The 26,100-nt window shown below is 44.7% G+C and overlaps 1 protein-coding gene across 1 annotated transcript in view; it reads right to left on the bottom strand.

Annotated features, from left to right (window-relative positions):
* LOC309559488 (prolyl hydroxylase EGLN2-like) overlaps nt 1-26,100 on the bottom strand; it is a 61,639-nt gene that overhangs the window by 11,266 nt on the left and 24,273 nt on the right. The window contains exon 2 of the mRNA XM_082262762.1: nt 11,376-11,495. Within this exon, the coding sequence (XP_082118888.1) occupies nt 11,376-11,495 (120 nt within the window). The remainder of the gene's footprint in view (nt 1-11,375; nt 11,496-26,100) is intronic.

Genomic DNA, 26,100 nt, shown 5'->3' with positions numbered 1-26,100 from the left:
GGATGGGCTGATGGAGAAAATGGAAGTATAGTTGTTGGGTGTGGGTAGTATAGGCTTCTCTGAAGAGGAGGGCTTTCAAGGATTGTCTAAAAGCTAATCGAGTAGGAGATAATCAGACAAATTGGGGTAAGGAGTTCCATAGGATTGGAGAGGCTCTGAAAAAGTCCTGGAGGTGAGCATGGGAAGAGGTGACGAGGGAGCTAGAGAGCAGGAGGCTTTGAGAGGAACGAAGAGAACAATGGTATATAACTCAAAATTGTATTTATTTTACTACCTGTAATGGCGGCGATCAGCGACTTATAATGGGACTGCGATAGTGCGGCGGGCAATCTGAAATGAACTGATACTGGAGGGGGGACTGAAACCGACATCACCAGTGACACTAATACAGTGTTCAGTGTAAATACTATACACTGCCACTCTACTAATGACACTGGTTGGGAAGGGGGGGGTTAACATTTAGGGGCAATCAAGGGGTTAACCGTGTCCCTAACAATGTTAACTATGTGAGCTGTGTACTGTTTTCATTAAGCTCCTTTGCAGGGAAAACAAAAAAACTGCACATCGTTGTCATCTGTAGAGATCTCTGTGTTGTTTACTAACACAGACCTCTCTTCTGTCATCTGCTCAGCCAATCAGCGGATTCCGGCCATAAATCATTAGCAGGAACCCACTGACCGGCTTGTGCTGTAGCGAATGACAGCACAGCCGAGGTGGCGGGCACATGTGCAGGAGCCCCCTACCCGGAAGTGCTGCATCACGTATATATGTACGTGATCCAAGGCAGTGGGGGCGCTCAGCCGCAGTACATCTGCAATAGGCAGTCCGCAAGTGCGTAGACTGCACACACTCAGCTTTATAATCAGCAAGCGCACTTCCTCCTGCAATACTGGGCGTGAGCTTCCAATGTCTGCCATGTCCTAGAAGTAAGAGAGTAGTAGAAGCAAGGAATGGGAGTATTTCAGCCAGGCTTCATGGGTGAAAGAACAGACTTACAGGTATTGCATTTGCATTAACCATTTTACTCCCTTCATGGCCAGGCCATTTTTTGCGATATGGCACTGCGTTAGTTGAACTGACAATTGCGGGGTCGTGCAACACTGAACCTAAATAAAATGTATGTCTTTTTTTTCCCCACAAATGGAGCTTCCTTTTGTTGTATTTAATCACCTCTGCATTTTTGTTTTTTTTGGCCTATAAAACGAAAAAAAAAAAAAAAATTTGATAAAAAAAAAATATATATATATATATATATATATATATATTATATTATATATTTTTTTTTTTTACTTTCTGCTATAAAACATATCCAATAAAAAAAATAAAAGAATCAAAATTTCTTCATCTTCATCTCTATTCTGCTACATATTTTTGGTAAAAAAAATTCCAATAAGCGAATATTGATTGGTTTGCGCAAAAGTTAAAGCGTCCAAAATCTATGTGATAGATTTATGGAATTTTTATTCATTTATTAATTTTTTTTACTACTAATGGTGGCGATCAGACACCGGCACCAGGGGGCTGTTTGTAAAAACATTCTTTACTACTTCAGCCCCGGAGGGTTTTACCCCCCTAATGACCAGGTCTTTTTTTGAGATACGGCACTGCTTTACTTTAACTGACAATTGCACGGTCGTGCAAAGCTGTACCCAAAAAAAATTGATGTCCTTTTTTCCCCACAAATAGAGGTTTCTTTTGGTGGTTTTTGGTCACTTCTGTGGTTTTTATTTAGACCAACAATTTTGGGGGGGGGGGGGAATGTAATTTTTAACTTACCGTAAAATCCATTTATCTGATGTTCACTGACGGACACAGCTGCTGATCTTCTAAACCATTGGGTTATACTGCCCCTACAAGAGTAGGACAGTAGGCAGAAAAAAAGTCTGGCTACGCCTATGGGCAGTCCCAAGGGCTCCCTCTCTCTGTTATAGGTACTCAGTTTTGTTACAAGCAGTGTCAGAAGAAAATACAACTTGAGACGGAGACCGCACTGGAGGAACCAAATGTTGAATACCCTGAAAGATATGCACCAGAGAGTGTGTGGCCAAGGATCGTTGGAAAAAGAACGTCAAAGTCGCCACCTGGTCCTTGATGGTACTCAAGGCCAATTTCTGTTCAACCCCCCGTTGAAGGAAGGTCAAGATCTGAGCCACTGAGAAGGAGCGAGGATGAACCCGAAGAGACTCACACCACGCGATGTAAGTCTTCCACGTACGATAGTAGATCTTCCCAGAAGTAGATTTCCTAGCTTTTAAAAGCGTTGAAATCACTGATTCAGACAAACCCATATCCTTCAGCACCTGGTTTTCAACAGCCAAGCCGTCAAAGCCAGCAACTGTAAAGCAGGATGGAAGATTGGCCCTTGGGACAGCAGATCCTCCCTTAGAGGAAGCTTCCAAGAAATATCGGCAAACAGCCACACCAGATCAGCGTACCAGGCCCGCCGCGGCCAGTTCGGGGCCACTAAGATGACCGGATACCCTTCTGCCTTGATCCTGTGTAGAAGTCTTGGCTGAAGCTTGAGAGGGAAGGCGTAAATCAGATGATACTGGCCCCACGGGGCCACCAGTGCGTCTGCGGCGTCCGCCAGGGTATCCCATGACCGTGCCACGAACCTCAGCACGTTTCTGTTGAGCCGAGAGGACAACAGATCCACCTCAGGGTTGCCCAACTAGAGACATAACTTATGAAAACTTCTCAGGACGAAGAACCCATTACCCCTGGTCCAACGCCTGCTGACTGAGGTAATCCGCCTGCCAGTTTTCCACTCTGGGAATGTGTACGGCGGAGAGGGCTGGAACTAAATGTTCTGCCCACCAGAGAATGCCGGCTACCTCTAGAGCCACCAGGACACTTCTTGTGCCCCGTTGGTGATGGACATAAGCCATGGCTGTGGCACTGTCTGATTGAGTGCACATTGGACATCCTTGGAGACGAACCGTCCAATGTTCCAGGCACAGTCTGATCGCCCAGAGCTCCGGGACATTGATCAGTAGTCTGAACTCTTTCAGGGTCCAGACCCCCTGAGTAGAATTTCTGTCGAGAACACCTCCCCACCCAGAAAGGCTGGCATCGGAGACCACCGTCTAATACAAGGGGAGAAAGGATTTAACCTGCTGAAGCACGACGTCACCAGATCAGGGACCCTTTTGTACCCTGGTTAAGCTGGATTTGGTTGGCCAGAGATTGCGGAATTTTGTCCCATTTAATCAGAATCTCCCTTTGCAGGGACCTCATATGGAACTGTGCAAACAGGACCGCCTCGAAGGTCGACCCCATCAGGCCCAGCACCCTCATGCAAGTCTGGACGGATGAGCATCTGCTGAACAGCAGGAGGTGAATTACAGCCTGCAGATTCTGGAGTTAGTCCAAAAGGATAGGAGTACTCTGGCTAAGGCTGAGTCCAGAATCAGACCCAGATAGTATAGCTTCGTGGAAGGAACCAAGGCAAACTTCTGAAGATTCAGAATCCAGCCAAACTCCTTCAGGGTCCGTATGGTGATCTCTAGGTTTTCTACCAGCGCAGTAGAAGAAGAAGGTCATCACAGTAGCCCAGGACCGCGGTCCACCACTGACATAACAATGCTAGCACCAGGGCCAAAACTTTTGTGAAGACCCGAGGGAAGGTGAGACCAAAGGGTAACGCCACAAACTGATAATGCTCCTCTCCTCAGAACCGGGACGATCACCCCTTGAAGCAAAAGGTCTTGCACTGCCCCAAAGAGAGAATGGAAGCAGACCGGGGACAGTCACATGTTGAAAGAAAAGAACCTTTCCGGAGGGTAAGAATGAAACTTGATCCTGTAGCCCGACCGTATGACTTTGTGGACCCACTTGTCTTGTACCAGGGAAGTCCACGGGTCCGGGAACCAGCGAAGGCATTCCCCCACCCCAGATACAGGTGGGGGCGCACCTTCACGCTGAAGGGGCCTTGTCCGTGGGTCTGGAGAAGCCCACTCTTGACTTGCCAGACAAAGTTCGTTTGGACCCTCCAGAAGAGGCCCTGAATCTTTGATCCCTTGTCAGGCGACCCTGAGGGACGAAAAACATTTGAATGAGACGGGAAGGAGGGCCAGCATCTACGGCAAGGGTCCTTGCCCTCAGTAGCCTGCGAAAGAAAGGTACTCTTCCCCCCCCCCCCCCCCCCCGTGAGACTTAAATTATGTCATCCAGGGCAGCTCCAAACAGGTGATCTCCTTGAAAGGGAAGATCAGTCAAGGCCTTTTTTAGAGGTCTGGTCCACAGACCAACATTTTAGCCAAAAGACACGCCGATGGACCACTGCCGAAACAGAGAGCCGAGCCACTAGGGGAGCCGCATCCAAAGAGGCATCACATATAAACTGCAGCCCCTGGACCAGCTAGTCCGCCAGCTCAGCAAGGCAGGGGGAAACTGCTCCCCCTCCAGGTCACAGGGCAAAGCTTAGCCCATTCGGTTAGAGTCTGGGACACCAAGGCAAAGGTGAATATCGGCCTCAGTGCCGAAACCAGCCAGGGTGCACATATTGCGGGCCACAGCCTCTGCCTTCCTGTCAGCCAGGCCCTTAAAGGCCGGGGACTCTTCAACCGGAATCATGGTTGCCTTGTTTAATCTGGAAACCTGAGGGTCCACCACCCGTGGAACAGTCCACTTCTTAAGGGACTCCTCATAGGGGTATAACCCAGCAAATCACTCTTTAGTGAAAACTCTGTCAAAATAGGAGGGGAAAGGGAACACCTTTGCCGCTCCCGATGGCTTGTGAGTGCCAAATGGAACCTACGCCTTCATCACAGCTGCAGCTGCGTCCTCAATCTTTAAGTTCTCATGCACAGATACAATCAGTGCATCCACCAGTGCCTTTTCGTATGTGGTTTCAGAGAGGGGATCAGGTGGGAAGATGTGCTCCAAAGACTCCATGAGTCACCAGCGATCAGGAAATGGAAGGATCCAGGAGTCAGTACCAAGGGATGAGGAGGGGCTCCCACCACCGAAAATGTCGCCCAGAAGGCTCCACAGACATGGCCGCTGCTGTTTTCTATGGCAAACCACCATAAACTGTCCGCCAGATTACACAAACATGGCCGCCATGCACTGCAGCAAAAGGCTACAACAAAAGTGCGGACTACGAGGCTCTCAGGGACCCAGGGGGGATCCCTAGGCCTCAAAGACAGGCAGGACAGGGGGTCCTAGCATGAGCCCCTCCCCCCTGCACAGCCGATCGCCTGGGCGTGGGCGGCGCACCCCCCTTCCCCCATTGCCAGCATAGCTCCCTGCTCCCAATCCAGGAGGTGGACCAGACTACCCATACAGCACCAGCAGAAGTGGAGGGGAGGTAGGATGGGGGGGATAGATGCGGGGGGGGGGTGCCTGATGGGAAGGAGGGGAACCCGGGGGTCCAGCCGTCCCATGTCCAACCCAAAACCATCCACGGGGAGAGGGGGGGGGGCAGCTACTCACCTTACCAGGAACCAGGCAGGCACCGCTCCAGACAGAACCTCCTCACTATCAAATTGGGTGGTCTGTTGGCCAGGAGGAACCCTGCAACCCGGACCGAGTCATACGACCTCGCGAGGCGTTTAACTCGCAGGCCAGCCCCGTCCGGTGGGGCTATGTCGTGACTGACCTAGCGCGGAGCTGAGGTCTGCGCCACTCGCTGGCCAGACTGGGGTGACCACTGGATCTAGATTATCCAGCCAGTCGCCCATTCTGTCAGTTAAAGATCTCACAGGAAAAAAAAAAAACAGGAGGAAAAAAATATATCTAAAAAGAAAAAATTTGCCAGGCCCAGAGATCCCAGCAAGGAACTAGGTCCTTACTCCTGACTAGGCAGAAAAAAAAACGGAGTACCTATAGCAGAGAGAGGGAGTAAACCCCCTGGGACTGTCCATAGGGCGTAGCCATACTTTTTTCTGCCTAGTGTCCTACTCCTGCAGGGGGCAGTATAACCCAATGGTGAAGAAGATCAGGAGCGGTGTCCATCAATAAATAAAAGAGAAACAATATTTTTTACTTTCTGCTATAAAACATATTCAATAAAAAAATAAAAAATAAATAAAATGAAAAAAAAAATGTAAAAAAATGTATTTCTTCATCAATTTGGGCCAATTCGTATTCTGCTACATATTTTTGGTAAAAAAAAAAAAAAAATCACAATAAGCTTATATAGATTGGTTTGCGTAAAAGTTAGGGCATCTAAACTATGGGATATTTTATGTCATTTATTTTTATTTATTTTTTACTAGTAATGGCAGCATTCAGCGATTTTTAGCAGGACTGCGACAATGCGGCAGGCAAGTCAGCCAACTAACACACTTTTTTTGCGGACCAGTGACAATATTACAGTGATCAGTACTAAAAATAAGCACTGTTACAGTACTAATGACACTGGCAGGGAAGGGGTTAACATCAGGGGCTATCAAAGGGTTAAATGTGTCCCTAGGGAGTGCTTGCTAACTGTGTGGGGAGTGCTTTGACTGGGGGAAAACAGAGATCCATGTTCCTGCTTAGCAGGAACACAAGATCTCTATCTTCTCCCCTGTTAGAACGGCGATCTACATATTTATATTTATTTTATGACTGCATTTCTATAGATTAGATACATATAGTGCCGTTATTACCCTATCCATTCCCACTGGCTGCAGTTGATTTGGTCAGCTGTGTTCTATCCACTCCCCAATGCGGACTAATACTCTCCAGTCTTTTTAAAGCTGGCTCTCCCCTGCCTCCGTTACACCTGATGAAGGACAGCACATGCTGGTTATGGGCCTTGCGCATGCTCAGAAATACGTTGTGTTCTCCAGGCCTCCCACTGACGTCACGCGCAAGAGATAGCACTGTGTCTTACACTGCTGTCCACCATATTCAGCCCGAAAGACAAGGATACTGCCAGCTTCTCTTTATGATGGCGGCGCCATTGTGTGGTCTGGAATGGGGTGTCATCCCATCTTCCTCATCAGGACATTCACTCCACACCGATGAGCCTTAAATTTATATCTTTCTAGTGAGTTTTTACTGTTACCCTTGCCATTTTTAAATATATTAAAATGCTACACTTAGAGAGGCGCTTTTCTGTTTCTTTTAACTTCTAGCCACAGAGTTGATTTTTCCCTGGTAAGAAGAGCCTTTGCCCTAGGTACATCAGCATTGTTTTATTTCTACCTACTATTGGATTACCTATGGAACCTCGCCTAAAGACTATATTTTATCCCTTCTCATATGGATCTCCCAGAAGTAGCTCCTTTAAAGGACTTGAATAGCGTTGGACTTGAGCGCTTGTTCTAAATCCAATTGCCTTGTGTACATAGGCAGACCACCGTTCTGCCTCTCTCAGGAAAGATCATAGGTGGCCGGAGGACATTGGGTCACTGGACCCACTGACTGGCTCCCCCTCTGTCCAATCAGCATGTGGGCGCCACCTAGTGGCTATTGTACAAAATGATGTACAGGTATGTGATTTCGCGCAATAGAGCCAGCCTGCCACAGTAAGTGTACCTTAGGCAGTCGGCAAGGGGTTAATGCAAACACAGGCTTTGCAGCCAAAGCACAAAAAAAAAGGTGCATCCTAAAGATTATATATATATATATATATATATATATATATATATATATATATATATATATATATATATATATATATATATATATATATATATATATATATATATATATATATATATATAAAAAAAACGCTTTGAAGTTATAAAAAGGGACTTTTTTTGGCACTCACAATCAATCACCTGATTGCCTACATTTAGTGTTATATCAATGTTCCATGATGTTTGCTTTTTCCAGTAAACATCTGAGTTTCTTCTGAGGTCAAAGAACTTTTGCTCTAAATTTCATTAATGCATCAACTAAGTTAATACTTAGCAACTGACTTAAAATGACTATTTTGGCAGCTATATGCTATTTATGGAGTTCAGCGGAATCCTAATTCCATTGCCAGCTGAGCTCACTTCCCGAAACAATAAATAGAACTCTGTGAAAATGTACAACACTTGACAGCCAAAATGGACCCTTACTGAGGGATGAGCTCAGTCGTGTTAGGATACGAGTCCCAACCCATCTGAGATACCCTGCCAGGAAACTGTGACTGCAAACCGCCAATCATAGGTGGACAAGGTATTCTCCGCATCACAGCTACATGTATACAAGGGGCATGTACAGTGCCTTGCGAAAGTATTCGCCCCCCTTGAACTTTGACCTTTTGCCACATTTCAGGCTTCAAACAAAGATATAAAACTGTAATTTTTTGTGAAGAATTAACAAGTGGGACACAATCATGAAGTGGAACGAAATTTATTGGATATTTGGAACTTTGTTAACAAATAAAAAACGTAAAAAAATTGGGCGTGCAAAATTATTCAGCCCTTTTACTTTCAGTGCAGCAAACTCTCTCCAGAAGTTCAGTGAGGATCTCTGAATGATCCAATGTTAACCTAAATGACTAATGATGATAAATAGAATCCACCTGTGTGTAATCAAGTCTCCGTATAAATGCACCTGCACTGTGATAGTCTCAGAGGTCCGTTTAAAGCGCAGAGAGCATCATGAAGAACAAGGAACACACCAGGCAGGTCCGAGATACTGTTGTGGAGAAGTTTAAAGCCGGATTTGGATACAAAAAGATTTCCCAAGCTTTAAACATCCCAAGGAGCACTGTGCAAGCGATAATATTGAAATGGAAGGAGTATCAGACCACTGCAAATCTACGAAGACCTGGCCGTCCCTCTAAACTTTCAGCTCATACAAGGAGAAGGCTGATCAGAGATGCAGCCAAGAGGCCCATGATCACTATGGATGAACTGCAGAGATCTACACCTGAGGTGGGAGACTCTGTCCATAGGACAACAATCAGTCGTATACTGCACAAATCTGGCCTTTATGGAAGAGTGGCAAGTAGAAAGCCATTTCTTAAAGATATCCATAAAAAGTGTTGTTTAAAGTTTGCCACAAGCCACCTGGGAGACACACCAAACCTGTGGAAGAAGGTGCTCTGGTCAGATGAAACCAAAATCAAACTTTTTGGCAACAATGCAAAACGTTATGTTTGGCGTAAAAGCAACACAGCTCATCACCCTGAACACACCATCCCCACTGTCAAACATGGTGGTAGCAGCATCATGGTTTGGGCCTGCTTTTCTTCAGCAGGGACAGGGAAGATGGTTACAATTGATGGGAAGATGGATGGAGCCAAATACAGGACCATTCTGGAAGAAAACCTGATGGAGTCTGCAAAAGACCTGAGACTGGGACGGAGATTTGTCTTCCAACAAGACAATGATCCAAAACATAAAGCAAAATCTACAATGGAATGGTTCACAAATAAACATATCCAGGTGTTAGAATGGCCAAGTCAAAGTCCAGACCTGAATCCAATCGAGAATCTGTGGAAAGAACTGAAAACTGCTGAAAACGCTCTCCATCCAACCTCACTGAGCTCGAAGAGGAATGGGCAAATATTTCAGTCTCTCAATGTGCAAAACTGATAGAGACATACCTCAAGCGACTTACAGCTACAATCGCAGCAAAAGGTGGCGCTACAAAGTATTAACTTAAGGGGGCTGAATAATTTTGCACGCCCAATTTTTCAGTTTATTTGTTAAAGAAGTTTGAAATATCCAATAAATTTCGTTCCACTTCATGATTGTGTCCCACTTGTTGATTCTTCACAAAAAAATTACAGTTTTTATATCTTTATGTTTGAAGCCTGAAATGTGGCAAAAGGTCGAAAAGTTCAAGGGGGGTGAATACTTTCGCAAGGCACTGTATATGCACAGCTGTGGGGAAAGCCTTTGGTGCTTATGACTGGCTGTCCGCAGTGACAGCTTCTTGGTGAGATAGCTCAGGCAAGTTAGGACTAGTATCCGATCATGCCTGAGCTTATCTCTGGTGACACAGTTTATACCAGTGGTTGTCAACCTTTGAGCTAAAGGGGGCCTCAAATGCACCCCTGACATCGCCAAAGGGCCACACAATGTTCAATATACACTCACCGGCCACTTTATTAGGTACACCTTGCTAGTACCGGGTTGAACCCCCTTTTGCCTTCAGAACTGCCTTAATTCTTCATGGCATCGATTCAACAAGGTGTTTGAAACATTCCTCAGAGATTTTGGTCCATAGTCACATGATAGCCTCACGCAGTTGCTGCAGATTTATCGGTGGCACATCCATGACGAAAATCTCACATTCCACCACATCCCAAAGGTGCTCTATTGGATTGAGATCTGGTGACTGTGGAGGCCATTGGAGTACAGTGACCTCATTGTCATGTTCAGGAAACCAGTGGTGAGATGATTTGAGCTTTGTGACATGGTGCATTGTCCTACTGGAAGGAGCCATCAGAAGATGGGGACACTGTAGTCATAAAGGGATGGACATGGTCAGCAACAATAGGATGCTCAATTAGTACTAAGGGGCCCAAAGTGTGCCAAGAAAATATCCCCCCCACCATTACACCACCACCTCCACCAACCTAAACCGTTGATACAAGGCAGGATGGATCCATGCTTTTATATTGTTTATGCCAAATTCTGACCCTACCATCTGAATGTCGCAGCTGAAATCGAGACTTATCAGACCAGGCAACATTTTTCCATTCTTCTATTGTCCAATTCTGGTGATCCTGTGCGAATTGTAGCCTGAGTTTCCTGTTCTTAGCTGACAGGAGTGGTACCCGGTGTGGTCTTCTGCTGCTGCTATAGCCCATTTGCTTCAAGGTTTGATGTGTTGAGCGTTCAGAGATGGTTTTCTGCATACCTTGTGGTTATTTGAGTTACTGTTGCCTTTCTATCATCTCAAACCAGTCTGCCCATTCTCCTCTGACCTCAACAAGGCATTTTCCTCCACACAACTACCACTCACTGGAGGTTTTCTTTTTTTGACTATTCTCTGTAAACCCTAGAGATGGATGTGCGTGAAAATGCCAGTAGATTAGCAGTTTTTGAAATACTCAGACCAGCCTGTCTGGCATAAACAACCATGCCACGTTCAAAGTCACTTAAATCACCTTTCTTCCCCATTCTGATGCTCGGTGTGAACATCAGCAAGTTGTCTTTATCACGTCTGAATGCCTAAAAGCATTGAGTGGCTGCCATGTGATTGGCTGCTTAGCAGTTTGTGTTACCAAGCAGTTCAACAGGTATACCAAATAAAGTGGCCGGTGAGTGTATGTAATGTTTTGAGAACTGTCACTGCAGATCTAATAGAGAGTGTGGACAGTTGGCTAGGGATATGTTGGAGAAGACAATACGAAACTGGGAACGTTACATGAGGCTAATAGACATCAATGCTATTGCCTTAATCAATGTTCCCACTACAGACTTCTAAAGTCCGAGGGCCGCACATCATATACCAGGGTGGGCACAAGAGTTGTAGGCGTTATTAAGCCTTACCTTTGTGTCCCAGTTTTGATTTAGGTAGTATATGCAAGTTAAGCAGCGTCCATCTCTGTTTGGGTTGTCTACGTGCCGTACATATCCCATCCCGTTTCCAGGGTAACAAGCCACCATTGCCTAAAAGAAAAAAAAAGAAAAAATACCAATAACCATACAGTGTTACATTACAGTAGGGTTACTTCGTGTACTGAAGAAATTGTATTAAAATGTTATTACTATTGTAAGGTATTATACAGCTGGATCCTGACTACTTTTCAAAATACATGAAAAATAAATAATTAAAAAAATATGTAAGGAAGGGAATGAACTTAAATTTATTTTATTTATTTCAGGTACTTATATAGCGCCATCAATTTACATATACATTGTACATTCACATCAGTCCCTGCCCTCAAGGAGCTTACAATCTAAGGTCCCTAACTCACATTCATACATACACATACTAAGGCCAATTTAGACAGGAGCCAATTAACCTTCCAGCATGTCTTTGGAGTGTGGGAGGAAACTGGAGTACCCCGAGTGGGAAACCGGAGTATGCCTGAGCGGGTTACGCAAGCACAGGGAGAACAAGCAAACTCCAAGCAGCTAATGTTGTGGTTGGGATTTGAACCAGCGACCCTTGTGTTGTAGTGAAAACCACTACAAACACTGTGCCACCCCACCCATCAGAGGTGAAAATTTATGGATATGTTGTATACTGGCAGTAAAAAATATAGGCGCTAGCATTGGCAAACCAATTTAACTGCGAAGAGAGACAGGAGGGCATTACCACTGCCAAATTTTATCAAATACAAAAGCCAAATACTCACAAGCATGAGAAGGTACAAGCATTTAAAAACTCAACTCCAGTTTTAGGCAATGCCGTAATTGCTGCAGTTGGAAAACTGACACGTTTCGGGGATATACCCCCTTCCTCTGGGTATGTCCCCCGAAACGTGTCAGCTTTCCACTGTGTAGGAGCAAAGTGTTATTACGATCTAACAAGCATGCTTTACTGCATATACAGACGGATTTTACTGTTGTGGATTTAGCAACGCTAAGGAACTGTCTAAATAAATATGCTCATTGCATTGTCTTGATGAATTTGCTTCTGGCGCATCAACCCTTTTAAAATTGTATTTTTGTAATAAACCATTTTTTTTATACTTTATATGTTCGGAAGTGTTGTGACCTCCTTGGCCAGAGGCAATTTCTTTTGTACTTTTCCGCTTTTCAATCCCGATAAGGTTTTTACATGGAAATACCACAGCGCAACTGCCATAGCCGCGTTTGGCACACAGTCATGGTACTGTCCTATTGACTTTATCAGGTGCATCTGGTAAGTGTAGTGCCTGCAGATCACAACAAGCCGAGGTAAAACCTAGCGTTCTGCATCGGAAAGGAACCCGAACGCACTAGTCTTCACTGCCTTGTACACCAATAATTTCTAACGAAACACCAAGACCTGTTTTCTACCGTGGCCTTCGGCCCGTTTGAATGAGGCCTAGGTGGAACGATATAAAAATCCTAATATGTGTGTGCATACAATGTACATACAATGAAATACAACCAAGAACAGGAAGAAAAACTCCAAGGGATGGTTTGAATATTTTCTGTTTGATCCAATTAAAATGTGTGTTGGAACCATATGAGATTCTCCAAAACGGTCCATGGACTTGTTTGATCAAGAACATTGCATTTCTGTAATGTAATCCTTCCTTTTTATAGTTCAAGCGCTGTGTGTGGGTACGCTTTATGAAATATGGACAACCAAACCAAAGAAATATCAAGTTTCACAGAAAACGTGTGGCTGGTAATCATCATCGCGGTGGAGGGATTACTTTGTAGAAGGTTCTTCTATTCTATTTTGGACACTTTCACAGCCTGTGAGCCCCTTTTCTCAGCCTCATGTTTTCGTGCCGGCTATACGATGAAATTGTCCTAATCTCTCCTAACTGGCTCCACCTGCGTCACCGCTTTAGGAGCCCTCACCATATCCTGTAGATAAATCACCCTGCGTCAGGGCCACTGCATTCCTGGAGGCCATTCTTAAAGGGGCAATGCCAGTATGCAAAATAAGTGAGCGTGACTAATTACTTTATCTCACAATATATTGTACGGAAACAGAAAAACAAAAGCTTCCTCCGCTTTTACAGTGCATATAGAATTACACTATATTGTGAAAAGTATTGGGACGTCTGCCTTTACACGCACATGAACTTTATTTGCATCCCAGTCTTATTTAGTAGGGTTCAGTATTGACTTGGCCCACCCTTTGCAGCTATAACAGCTTCAATTTCATGTTGAGATCAGGACTCTGTGCAGCCCAGTCAAGTTCCTCCACCCCAAAACTCGCTCATCCATGTCTTTATGGACCTTGCTTTGTGCACTGGTGTGCAGTCACATTGGAACAGGAAGGGGCAATCCCCAAACTGTTCCCACAAAGTTGGGAGCATGAAATTGTCCAAAATGTCTTGGTATGCTGACACCTTAAGAGTTCCCTTCACTGGAACTAAGGGGCCAAGCCCAACACCTAAAAAACAACCCCACATAATTCCCCCTCCACCAAATGATTTTGGACATGTGCACAAATCAAGGTCCATAAAGACATGGATGAGCGAGTTTGGGGTAAACTTGATTGGCCTACCCAGAGTCCTGACCTCAACCCAATAGAAAACCTTTGGGATGAATTAGAGCAGAGACTGCAAGCCAGGCCTTCTCATCCAACATCAGTGCCTGACCTCACAAATGCGCTTCTGGAAGAATGGTAAAACATTCCCATAGACACACTCCTAAACCTTGTGGACAGCCTTCCCAGAAGAGTTGAAGCTGTTATAGCTGCAAAGGGTGGGCCAACTCAATATTGAACCCTACAGACTTAGACTGGGATGCCATTAAAAGTTCATGTGTGTGTAAAGGCAGGCGTCCCAATACTTTTAACAATATAGTGTATTAACCTCATCTTTACCAAAGTCACATACAGGCTACGGCCACTTTTGTCAAAGGACAAGCTATCGGTATGTTTTTGGATTGTGACCAGTAACTGGAGCACCCAGAGGTAACACACACACAAACATGGGTGAAGGACATACAGTACAAAGAGGTTCCTGGTGGGAACTGAATCTGAGCACTAACACTGCAAGGTAAGTGTGCCAACCTCCTAGCGGCCCTGCTTTATTAAAAAGGCATAAATTGTATATATATATATATATATATATATATATATATATATATACACAATATATATATATATATATATATATACATACATACATACACACACACACCTATTTTCCGGCGTATAAGACGACTGGGCGTATGAGACGACCCCCCTAATTTTCAAGTTAAAACATAGGTTTTGGGTAGGGATGCACCGAAATGAAATTCTTGGCCGAAGCCGAAGAATAATGAAATGCTTGGCCGAAGGCCGAATACCGAACGCGGTGTTTCGCATTTTTTTCCATTTATTTTGCCAATTTTTTCCTCTCACTCTCTCTCTCGTCCTCTCACTCTCTCTCTTGTCCTCTCATGTCTCTCTCTCTCTTGTCCTCTCGTGTCTCTCTCTCTTGTCCTCTCGTGTCTCTCTCTCTTGTCCTCTCGTGTCTCTCTCTCTTGTCCTCTCTCTCTCTCTCTTGTCCTCTCTCTCTCTCTCTTGTCCTCTCTCTCTCTCTCTTGTCCTCTCTCTCTCTCTTGTCCTCTCTCTCTCTCTCTCTTGTCCTCTCTCTCTCTCTCTCTCGTCCTCTCGTGTCTCTCTCTCGTCCTCTCGTGTCTCTCTCTCGTCCTCTCGTGTCTCTCTCTCTTGTCCTCTCGTGTCTCTCTCTCTTGTCCTCTCGTGTCTCTCTCTCTTGTCCTCTCGTGTCTCTCTCTCTTGTCCTCTCGTGTCTCTCTCTCTTGTCCTCTCGTGTCTCTCTCTCTTGTCCTCTCGTGTCTCTCTCTCTTGTCCTCTCGTGTCTCTCTCTCTTGTCCTCTCGTGTCTCTCTCTCTTGTCCTCTCTCTCTCTCGTCCTCTCTCTCACTCTCTTGTCCTCTCGTGTCTCTCTCTCTCGTCCTCTCGTGTCTCTCTCTCTCGTCCTCTCGTGTCTCTCTCTCTCGTCCTCTCGTGTCTCTCTCTCTCGTCCTCTCGTGTCTCTCTCTCTCGTCCTCTCACTCTCTCTCTCTCTCTTGTCCTCTCACTCTCTCTCTCTCTTGTCCTCTCACTCTCTCTCTCTCTCTTGTCCTCTCACTCTCTCTCTCTCTTGTCCTCTCACTCTCTCTCTCTCTTGTCCTCTCACTCTCTCTCTCTCTTGTCCTCTCACTCTCTCTCTCTCTTGTCCTCTCACTCTCTCTCTCTCTTGTCCTCTCACTCTCTCTCTCGTCCTCTCACTCTCTCTCTTGTCCTCTCACTCTCTCTCTTGTCCTCTCACTCTCTCTCTTGTCCTCTCACTCTCTCTCTTGTCCTCTCACTCTCTCTCTTGTCCTCTCGTGTCTCTCTTGTCCTCTCGTGTCTCTCTTGTCCTCTCGTGTCTCTCTCTCTTGTCCTCTCGTGTCTCTGTCCTCTCATGTCTCTCCTTACCTCCCTCCCTCCCATCTGCAGAGTCGATGTTTGCTGTATGGCTCCTGTGCCCTGTCACAGGCGGAGGCGTAGTACATTTGGTATCACTCCGCCTGTGACAGAAGCCGGCGCTAAGCGGCTATACAGGAAGCATCCGCTCTGCTTCCTGTAGTGCCTCCGGCTATGTTTACAGTGATGCTCGGGGATGGCGGGTCACCAGTCGGGGACCCGCAATCTGGGCTTACCGACCCACCATCCGCGTCATTAAAAAAACGTCATTGTTCGGCACAAATTTATTCGGCCGAAAGTGCTTTTTTTGCTATTTTCGGCCGAATAATTTTGGTTGCCGAACATTCGGTGCATCCCTAGTTTTGGGCTATACTCGCCGTATAAGACTACCCCCTTCTGAAGCAAGGCAACACCATTGGAAAACATCAGATTTCTCATAGATCTCCAAGGTACCCTAGTACTGTAATACATGTAATCTCTCATAATATCTCCAAGGTACCCTAAGTATTACCAGTAGATATAATCTCAAGACGCTGGCTGTGCGGGAATCCTGTACCGGTATACCGTATATGTACCATAGCTTCAGCTACATACAGTATACCGCGCTGAGCCAATCACAGTGAGCGATGTATTCTATTATTAACCACTTTAGCCCCAGCCCTATTTCGGACACTTTTTGTTCACAAGTTAAAACCAGTATTTTTTCCTAGAAAACTACTTAGAACCCCCAAACATTATATATATTTTTTTAGCAAAGACTCTGGAGAATAAAATGTCGGTCATTGCAAAATTTTTTGTCACGCGGTATTTGCGCAGCGGTCTTTAAAACGCCATTTTTTTGGAAAAAATTTGAAAAATCACATTTCACTGCATTTAAAAAATACTAAACAGTAAAGTTAGCCCATTTTTTTTGTATATTGTGAAAGATGATGTCACGCCGAGTAAATAGATACCAAACATGTTACGGTTTAAAATTGCGCCCCCCCGTGGGATGGCGACAAACTACGGTCAATAGAGATCTCAATCTGCGACGCTTTAAATTTATTTAACGGTTACCAGTTTAGAGTTAGAGTGTAGCTCTTTTTTTTTAATTATTGCCCACGCTCTGGCGATCGCGGTGATACCTCACATGTGTGGTTTGAACAGCGATTTCATTTGCGGCTCGACTTGCGTATACGTTTTTTTTTGTGCGCGAGCTAACGGTGACGGGGACGGCTAAATTTTTTTTTTTTTTTTTTCCTATTTATTTTTTCTTTTTTTTTAAACTTTATTACAGGTTTTTAAAAAAAAAAAAAATCTGATCACTTTTATTGCTGTCACAAGCAATGTAAACATCCCTGGTGACAGCAATATGTCGTGACAGGTACACTTTATGGAGGGATCGAGGGTCTAAAAGACCCTAGACCCCTCCACTACACTTCCCTGTATGCAAAACGCCGAAAACGGCATTTTTGCATACAGCCGTTTTTCAAATCTGCCGCCTTTTGCAGCACAGTAACCCGGACGTGACGTCATGGACGCCGCCTCCGGGTTACGTCATCGGAGACCCGATCGATGCCGTTTCCGGCATTCATCGGGACTCCATCCAGCCGGCGGACGTGCCGGCTGGGTGCTCGGGGCTCCCGGTGGGACGGTAGCCCCGAGCAAAGCCGCGGAAGGCGGCGGGAGGGGGGGGACGTCCCCTCCCGCCCCCCCGGGTAACGATCGAGCGGCTCCCGAGCCGCATCGATCGTTACCGACGGAAAGCCGACCGTCGGCTTCAAACAACGGTACCGGGATGATGCCTCTAGCTAGAGGCATCATCCCGGTATAACCACTCAAAGTCAGCCGACGTAGAGGTTACGTGACTGGTAGTAAAGTGGTTAAATGCGAAGCCTGCTCGGATTGGCAGAGTCAGAGAGACGGGCTGATGTTACTCCGCCAATCCGAGCAGGCTTTGCATTCAATAATAGAATACATCGCTCTCCCCGATTGGCTCAGCGCGGTACACTGTATGTAGCCTGAGCTACGGTACATACGGTATACCGGTACAGGATTCCCACACAGCCAGCATCTTGGGAGATTACATCTACCGGTAATACTTATACTTAGGTTACCTTGGAGATATTATACTCGGCGTATAAGACGACCCCCCCCCATTTTTGGAGGATTTTTTTGAGGTTCAAAAGTAGTCTTATACACCAGAAAATACAGTATATAATATATATATATATATATATATAAGAATATAAAGCACAAAAGGAAAAAGGAGTCTATATTCAATGGTAAAAGGCAAACCAAAAAAAAAAAAACCATGAATGCATACAAATCGATAGAGCCTGCTGATAACCTCATCCTATATGCAACCACCAAGTCCTGGTCAATATCATTTTAGCTGATTAACAAGAAAGAGGAAAGTTATGGGGTAAATGACATATACAGTTCCAATAATAATGACTTCTGAAGCCTGAAAAACGTGCTGCTTTTCAGAGATGGGTGCTTCAGTTAGCCATAAGGATGTAGAGTAGTATTTATAGTTCCGCGTTTTTAAATTTTTTATTACCTAGGAGGTTTTTTATTTCCATTTATTGACATCTTTTATGACCACAATAAAGCTACTTCTATTGTGTGCGGCATTCCTTTTAAAATTTGTCACATTTTGGCATAGTTGGCAAAGGGAAATAAAATATCCCGACACACACGCATGCTTGGTAATATCGTATGAAAACCCTATATATGGGTGTGCTGAGCTCCATTCAACTTTCCATGAATAACGGCACAGATGGGAACAATGAACACAGCTACTGCTCACAGTCATGGCTGGCTTAGTCAACTCTTGGGTAAATCTTTGACATTTAGCTATATACAAATTTTCACCGCAACATAAGCAGTACAAGACTTCCATATGTTGTAACCATTCAACGGGGTAGATTTACTAAAGGCAAATAGACTGTGCACTTTGCAACGTGCAGTTGCACTCTGCAGGTGCAGATGCTCCAGAGCAGAGGTCTTCAAACTATGGCCCTCCAGTTGTTCAGGAACTACAACTCCCATGTTGTTCCCATTCTTGTCTGTTAATGTCAGAGTTTTACAATGCCTAGTGGGACATGTAGGTCCGCAACAGCTGGAGGGCCATAGTTTGAGGATCCCTGCTCCAGAGCCAGGTACAGCTTGGCTTTGCAAAGAATACCCAATCACGTGCAAAACATTTTTTAAAAACAGCATTTTTGCTTGCACATGATTGGATGATGGATGTCAGCAGAGCTTCTGCTCAATTTCTAAGCTCTGGAGGCATTGCACTATTTGCCTTACAGTAAATCAACCCCAATATCTCACCGTTCCCAACTGGATAGTGATCACCAAACACAATTTCCAAGGAACATGAAAAGATACAATATAGAATTTGGTCAATCTATAATTGAAGTTACTACATATCACGTAGTAGTATAGTGAGTGGCAGAGGAAGCGGACATACCAAGGGTTAACAGTGAACTGTACAGCCCACACACGTTATGTAGAGCCTCTATATACAGTTTCCTGTAGCTGCAGGATCTACGCAGCTAAAGATAACGCCTACGTCAGAGGCCAGGATTTGAACCGTGACCTGGTGACTCATGAGTATATCTGCCTGCTGAGACCTTCATCCAAACACGGAGAGACAAACGACAGGACATGGACACGTATATAGGCGAGGGCATTGTATAAAATCCTGCTCACACGCAATCATTTTTCACTCTAGTATCCCTGTGTTCTATACATTAACAAGGCCCTCTTGCTGTACACATTATTGCAGGGTTCAATTTAACTTGCACTGTTTTTAATGCTCCAAAACAGCACTTATAGAACCATCTCTATTATTTTAGGCATTTTTCCACGGTACGGCTCGGTTTGGCGCTTTCCACTACATGGTACGGGTTAGAACGGTTCGGTACGGTTTGGTACAACAACGCTTTTCCACTACATGGTATGGCTCGCTTAAACAGTACCACCTCGGTTGTGGTTCCAAGCGGACCGTACCTATACCATATCCCACAATCCTTTGCATGCAGCCTTGATTGTTTGTCACTACTAGCCACTGATTGGTCAGAGAATCGTTGTAATCCCACCCACTTACTACTTTAGTGGAAAAGCAAACCGAGCCGAGTAGAGCCTATACAGTGCTGAAACGTGCCGACTCACGCAGTGGAAAAGCAAACTGAGCCGAGCTAGGCCAAGCAGTGCCGAGTGGAGCTGAGCCGGTACTTGCAGTGGAAAAGTGCCAATAGTGCATACCAATTTCTGGGATCTAACCATAACATCGATAAAAACACGTTTGAGGTGCACATTTTTGTTGCAATTTGTATTTTGGATTCCAGCAGAATTTTGGCTTTTTCAGAAAGAGATGAAAGAGTAACACACAAGTAAGCCAAAAGCCTCGTACACACTACTAGTTTTTTTTTTTTTTTTTCCCGTTCAACCCAGCAGGTTGCTTCCAGAGATATACCATGGAGAGATGAGTGAGGACAAGAAAGAAAAGCAAGATCCTGGCAGTAGGATCCTGCGTATTTCCATACGTCCTTGTTCTTGAGGCCTTAGATCTCACACTTGTAAAATCAGGGTTTCTCAACCAGGGTTCCATGGGATTCTAGGGTTCCTTCAGAGGTTTCTAGGGGGATCCTTGAGCAATTCTGCCTCTCAGATAAGTTCCCACTGACACCATTGCTCTTTTTAGCGATTCCCAATGTCCGCACATGTATGGAGTATTCTCATTGACCATCACACTAATGGCACTTTTCCACTGCAAGTACCGGCTCGGCTCTACTCGGCCCTGCTTGGCCCGGTTTGCTTTTCCACTGCTGGTACCGCATGGTACGGTGTTGGAACGGTTCGTTTTGCTTTTCCACTAAAGTAGTACTAAAGTTAAGTGGGTGGGATAACAACGGGGTGGGTGGGATTCTCTGACCAATCAGTGGCTAGTAGTGACTGCATGCAAAGGATTGTGGGATATGGTACCGGGTATGGTACCTCTTGGAACCACAATCGAGGTGGTACTGTTTTTGAGAGCCGTTCGGTTCCATGCAGTGGAAAAGCGCCGCCGTACCGTACCAGCAGTGGAAAAGCACAAAAGCGAGTCGAACTGTTCGGTTCCATGCAGTGGAAAAGCGCCATAATGTATCATGAGTTGTAGATAAAGACATTTTTAAACAGGGGTTCCATGAGCCCGGAAAGTTATTTCAAGGATTCCTCTGTGTTGTAAAGGTTGAGAAGGGATACTACAGATGTAAAGCGATAAGGATGTAGACAGAGGAGTGCCTAGGCACACTCACATACCAGGAAGTGCATTACAATTTTTCAGATAAAATTCTAAAAAGGGTACATTTTTCATGGTACTACTCAGACGCAATTACTATTTCTAAAGGTTTCCTATAACATACTTTTTAGGTTTGAGCCCACTTTAGCCTGTGTTTACCGATGTGAACTGTCTCCTGACTTTGTGAACAAACAGAAAAATTAATACATATGTGCTGATACTGGAAGATATTTGCAGCTCACAGTATACTCAAACAATATCCCAACGCAATCCACGTAAATGAAGCAAATTTCACTAGTCGCCCTCAGAGGCACTGTTAGATGATATAGGGTAGCGTATTGACAACCTTGCCAGCAGGCGTTTGCTGTGTCCTCCAACTGGGTCAGGACGTTCTCTGTGCTTACCACAAAAGTGCCTTATCTCAACTGTCAACCACTTTCTGAAATCTTTACTACACCTCTGTAAAATGTGGTTGATTCCTTTCTCATAAAACACTACTAAAATGACGTTTCCCGTGAACTTGAACTTTTCTGCTACTTGGAAACACCGCAGTTGAAATCACCGACTCTGGCAGTGGAAGGGTTAGTAGGGACCATACTGTTGTGACGGGAGGCAGGCAGAGAACAGAACTGCATTTTAGGCATTTTTGGAATTGTTTTCTGGCTGTTCTGCGTAAGTGTGTTTGGGATTCCAAAGCTAAATTGTTCATACACATAGGGGAGTCGGAAACTGCCAATGAAGGACAGGGCCCCAGCTGCAACCAGTCCAAAGAATTTCTGCTAGACAGCTAGAAGGATCGTCACTGGGATGGCACCTTGTATGTAGAAGACAGCTAGAGTTCCTGAGAGCCTCATCCTTGATTTGGTATATTTGGAGTTGCCAGGAATAAATAAAAGGCTCCCCTTTCATTTTTTAGCCCCCATTGACATCTGCAAACTTTGAAGCACGTTTCCAAAAGGGCATCAGTGTGTGACGCTGTTTTTCAGGTTATTCACATTCTAAATGCTTTGCTGTCACTCAACACTCAAAAAAGTACAGGAGCTTCTTTAAAAGGCACGATCGTGTGTTTTTGGCCCAGAGAGATGGGTGTGCCTACAAAATGCTTGCAAAATAGGCATTTTTAACGCAAGTTTCATGCTCAACAGAAGTCTCCTCCAAGTTACTGGGTTTCTATTGGCTAAAACAAAAAACATTAAAGCCTGAAAACACATGAAAAACGACCAAAGACATTACTGTTCAAGTATGAAATGTAGCATTAGGTTTTTCCGCCTACCTATCTGACCATCAATTGCTCAAAAGTCCTAAAATGTCTCTTTGCAAAGACATTTAATTGAACATTCACACCCTTTCCATCCAACATGCATGTTTCTGGGAGTGCACAGTTTTCATATTGTTTGGTATGCCAACATGACTTTGGTGATTGTTTTTTTTTTGTACAGTGCTGGCACATTTTCCAGAGCTTCAAGGAAGACAAGTCCCTAACCCTTAAGGAGCGAGCAACAGTCTAATTTTCCCAGCAAAGTGACAGACATCCACGGTGGTGCTGAAAGACTATTAAACTTGCCACAGATGTCAGAGGACCTCTCATTGCTCACATCCTCCAGAGCAATCTATAAACTTGTAAGCTCAAATCTGCCGAGTTGGCAAATTGAAAATAGAAAGATCTCGGGGAGGGATTTGCGGAAGGGAGCAGTGCAGAGGCTGTAGCCGCTTGGCTTGCACAACTGCAATCAAGGCATGTTTTCTACCCTGGTAATCGTGTGTTCCTCCCTAACATCTCAGGTCTATGGGGTTCTTAAAGTGAATATATAGCCACATTTCAAGCTTCAAACATAAAGATATAAAACTGTAATTTTTTTTGAAGAATCAACAACAAGTGGGACACAATCATGAAGTGGAACGAAATTTATTGGATATTTCAAACTTTGTTAACAAATAAAAAACTGAAAGATTGGGCGTGCAAAATTATTCAGCCCCTTTACTTTCAGTGCAGCAAACTCTCTCCAGAAGTTCAGTGAGGATCTCTGAATGATCCAATGTTGACCTAAATGACTAATGATGATAAATAGAATCCACCTGTGTGTAATCAAGTGTCCGTATAAATGCACCTGCACTCTAATAGTCTCAGAGGTCCGTTTAAAGCGCAGAGAGCATCAGGAAGAACAAGGAACAAACCAGGCAGGTCCGAGATAATGTTGTGGAGAAGTTTAACCACTTGCCGACCGCCGCACGACTATCTACGGCGGCGGTCAGCCCCTCACAGGCAAAGTGACGTAGGTCTACGTCGCTCGCCTGTGAGGGTTTAGGGAGCGAGCGCGCGCCGCCGGAGGCGCGCTCCCGCTCCCGCGTGGTCACGGACCCCCCCGCGCGCGTGACCGGCGGACCCGATCGCCGCCGGCCACTCTGCGATCGGCGGGGGAGAGGGAGATAGTCAGGCAGCTTGTGTAAACAAGCTGCCTGTCATTCTCCTCTCTGTATGAGAGCTGATCACATGGATCTACTATGTAGATCCATTGATCACTCTGCATACAGTTGAAGCCACAGCCAATCACAGTTAGAATCACGCCCCTAGGGACACACACAGCCCCTCCCTCTCAAATAAAGTTAACCCCTTCACTACCAGTGCATTTTTACAGTAACAGTGCATATGTATAGCACTGATTACTGTAGAAATGTCACTGGTAACCCCAAAAGTGTCAAAAATGTCAGTCAAGGGTCCGATCTGTCCGCCGCAATGTCGCAGTACCGCAAAAAAAATCGCAGATCGCCGCCATTACGCGTTAAAAAAAAAAACAACAAAAATGACAAAAATCTTTCCCTTTGTTAGTAAACGCAATAACTTTTGCGCAAACCAATCAAAATACGCTTTTTGCGATTTTTTTTACCAAACATAGGTAGCATAAAACAAATTGGCCGAAAATATTAAAAAATTTTGATTTTTACATTTTTTTTTGGGGGAATTTCATATAAAAAAAAGGGAAAAATATTGCTATTTTTGCAAAATTTACGCTCTTTTTTTGTTTATAGCGCGTGATCAAAAAATCGCACAGGTGATCAAATACCACCAAAAGAAAGCTCTGTTTGTGGGAAAAAAAGGACGCCAAATTCGTTTCGGTACAGCGTCGCACGACCGCGCAATTGTCCGTTAAAGTCACGCAGTGCCGAATCGCAAAATGCCCTCTGGTCGTTTAGCAGCCAAATCCTCCGGGGCTTAAGTGGTTAAAGCCGGATTTGGATACAAAAAGATTTCCTAAGCTTTAAACATCCCAAGGAGCACTGTGCAAGCGATAATATTGAAATGGAAGGAGTATCAGACCACTGCAAATCTACGAAGACCTAGCGGTCCCTCTAAACTTTCAGCTCATACAAGGAGAAGACTGATCAGAGATGCAGCCAAGAGGCCCATGATCACTCTGGATGAACTGCAGAGATCTACAGCTGAGGTGGGAGACTCTGTCCATAGGACAACAATCAGTCGTATACTGCACAAATCTGGCCTTTATGGAAGAGTGGCAAGAAGAAAGCCATTTCTTAAAGATATCCATAAAAAGTGTCATTTAAAGTTTGCCACAAGCCACCTGGGAGACTCACCAAACATGTGGAAGAAGGTGCTCTGGTCAGATGAAACCAAAATGGAACTTTTTGGCAACAATGCAAAACGTTATGTTTGGCGTAAAAGCAACACAGCTCATCACCCTGAACACATCATCCCCACTGTCAAACATGGTGGTGGCAGCATCATGGTTTGGGCCTGCTATTCTTCAGCAGGGACAGGGAAGATGGTTAAAATTGATGGGAAGATGGATGGAGCCAAATACAGGACCATTCTGGAAGAAAACCTGATGGAGTCTGGGACTGGGAAGGAGATTTTTGTTCCAACAAGACAATGATCCAAAACAAAGCAAAATATACAATGGAATGATTCACAAATAAAACATATCCAGGTGTTAGAATGGCCAAGTCAAAGTCCAGACCGGATGAGGACGATGAGCATTCAGATGAGCTTCCCTGAGACAGTTTCAGTTTGTGCATACATGTTTTGGTATGCAAACTGATTATTGCATCAGTTGTCCGGGTGGCTGGTCTCAGACAATCGAGGTGAAGATGCTGGATATGAAGGTCCTGGGCTGGTGTGGTTACACATAGTCTGCGTTTGTGAGGCCGGTTAGATGTACTGCCAGATTCTCTGAAATGCCTTTGGAGACAGCTTATGGTAGAGAAATTAACATTCAATTCACAGGAAACAGCTTTGGTGGCCATTTCTGCAGTCAGTATGCCAATTGCTCGCTCCCTCAAAACTTGTGACATCTGCGGCATTGTGCTGTGTGATAAAACTGCATATTTTAGAGTGGCCTTTTATTGTGGCCAGCCTAAAGTGGAGTACACACTAGTAGAAAATCTGCTGAAAATTCCCGTCCGAGTTAAAATCGTACGATTTTCGGCTAGTGTGTACAGAACTTTCAGTAGCCGATGCCGACATTTTCAACAAAAAAACACGGAGGAACAAACACCAAAATTTTTATCGTCCGTCCCCAGACGACCAATTTTCATTTAATGTGTATGCAGTACGTCCGTGAAAAATCGGATATGAAAGACCGCGCATGATCTGAAGTTGCTGACAACCCGGAAGTCTAGGAACAAAATATCCCAAAAACAAATAAAAAAAATCGGACGAGAAATTTCGTGAACATTTATGCACTGTCAACTACAAAACGGTAATGAACGCTGAGCATGAGAGAGAAAAATCGGATATTTCGTCCGATTTCCGTCAAGTTTGTACGGGCCTTAAGGCACAACCTGTGCAATAATCATGCTGTCTAATCAGCATCTTGATATTCAACACCTATGAGATGGATGGATTGTGTTGGCAAAGGAGAAGTGCTCACTAACACAGATTTAGAAAGATTTGTGAACAATATTTGAGAGAAATAGGCC

Source organism: Pelophylax lessonae (genome assembly GCF_965119305.1).
Source record: "Pelophylax lessonae genome assembly, chromosome: 7".
Lineage (NCBI taxonomy): Eukaryota > Metazoa > Chordata > Amphibia > Anura > Ranidae > Pelophylax > Pelophylax lessonae.
Note: the sequence above shows the minus strand (reverse complement) of the source record. Positions and strands in the feature narration are given on the sequence as shown.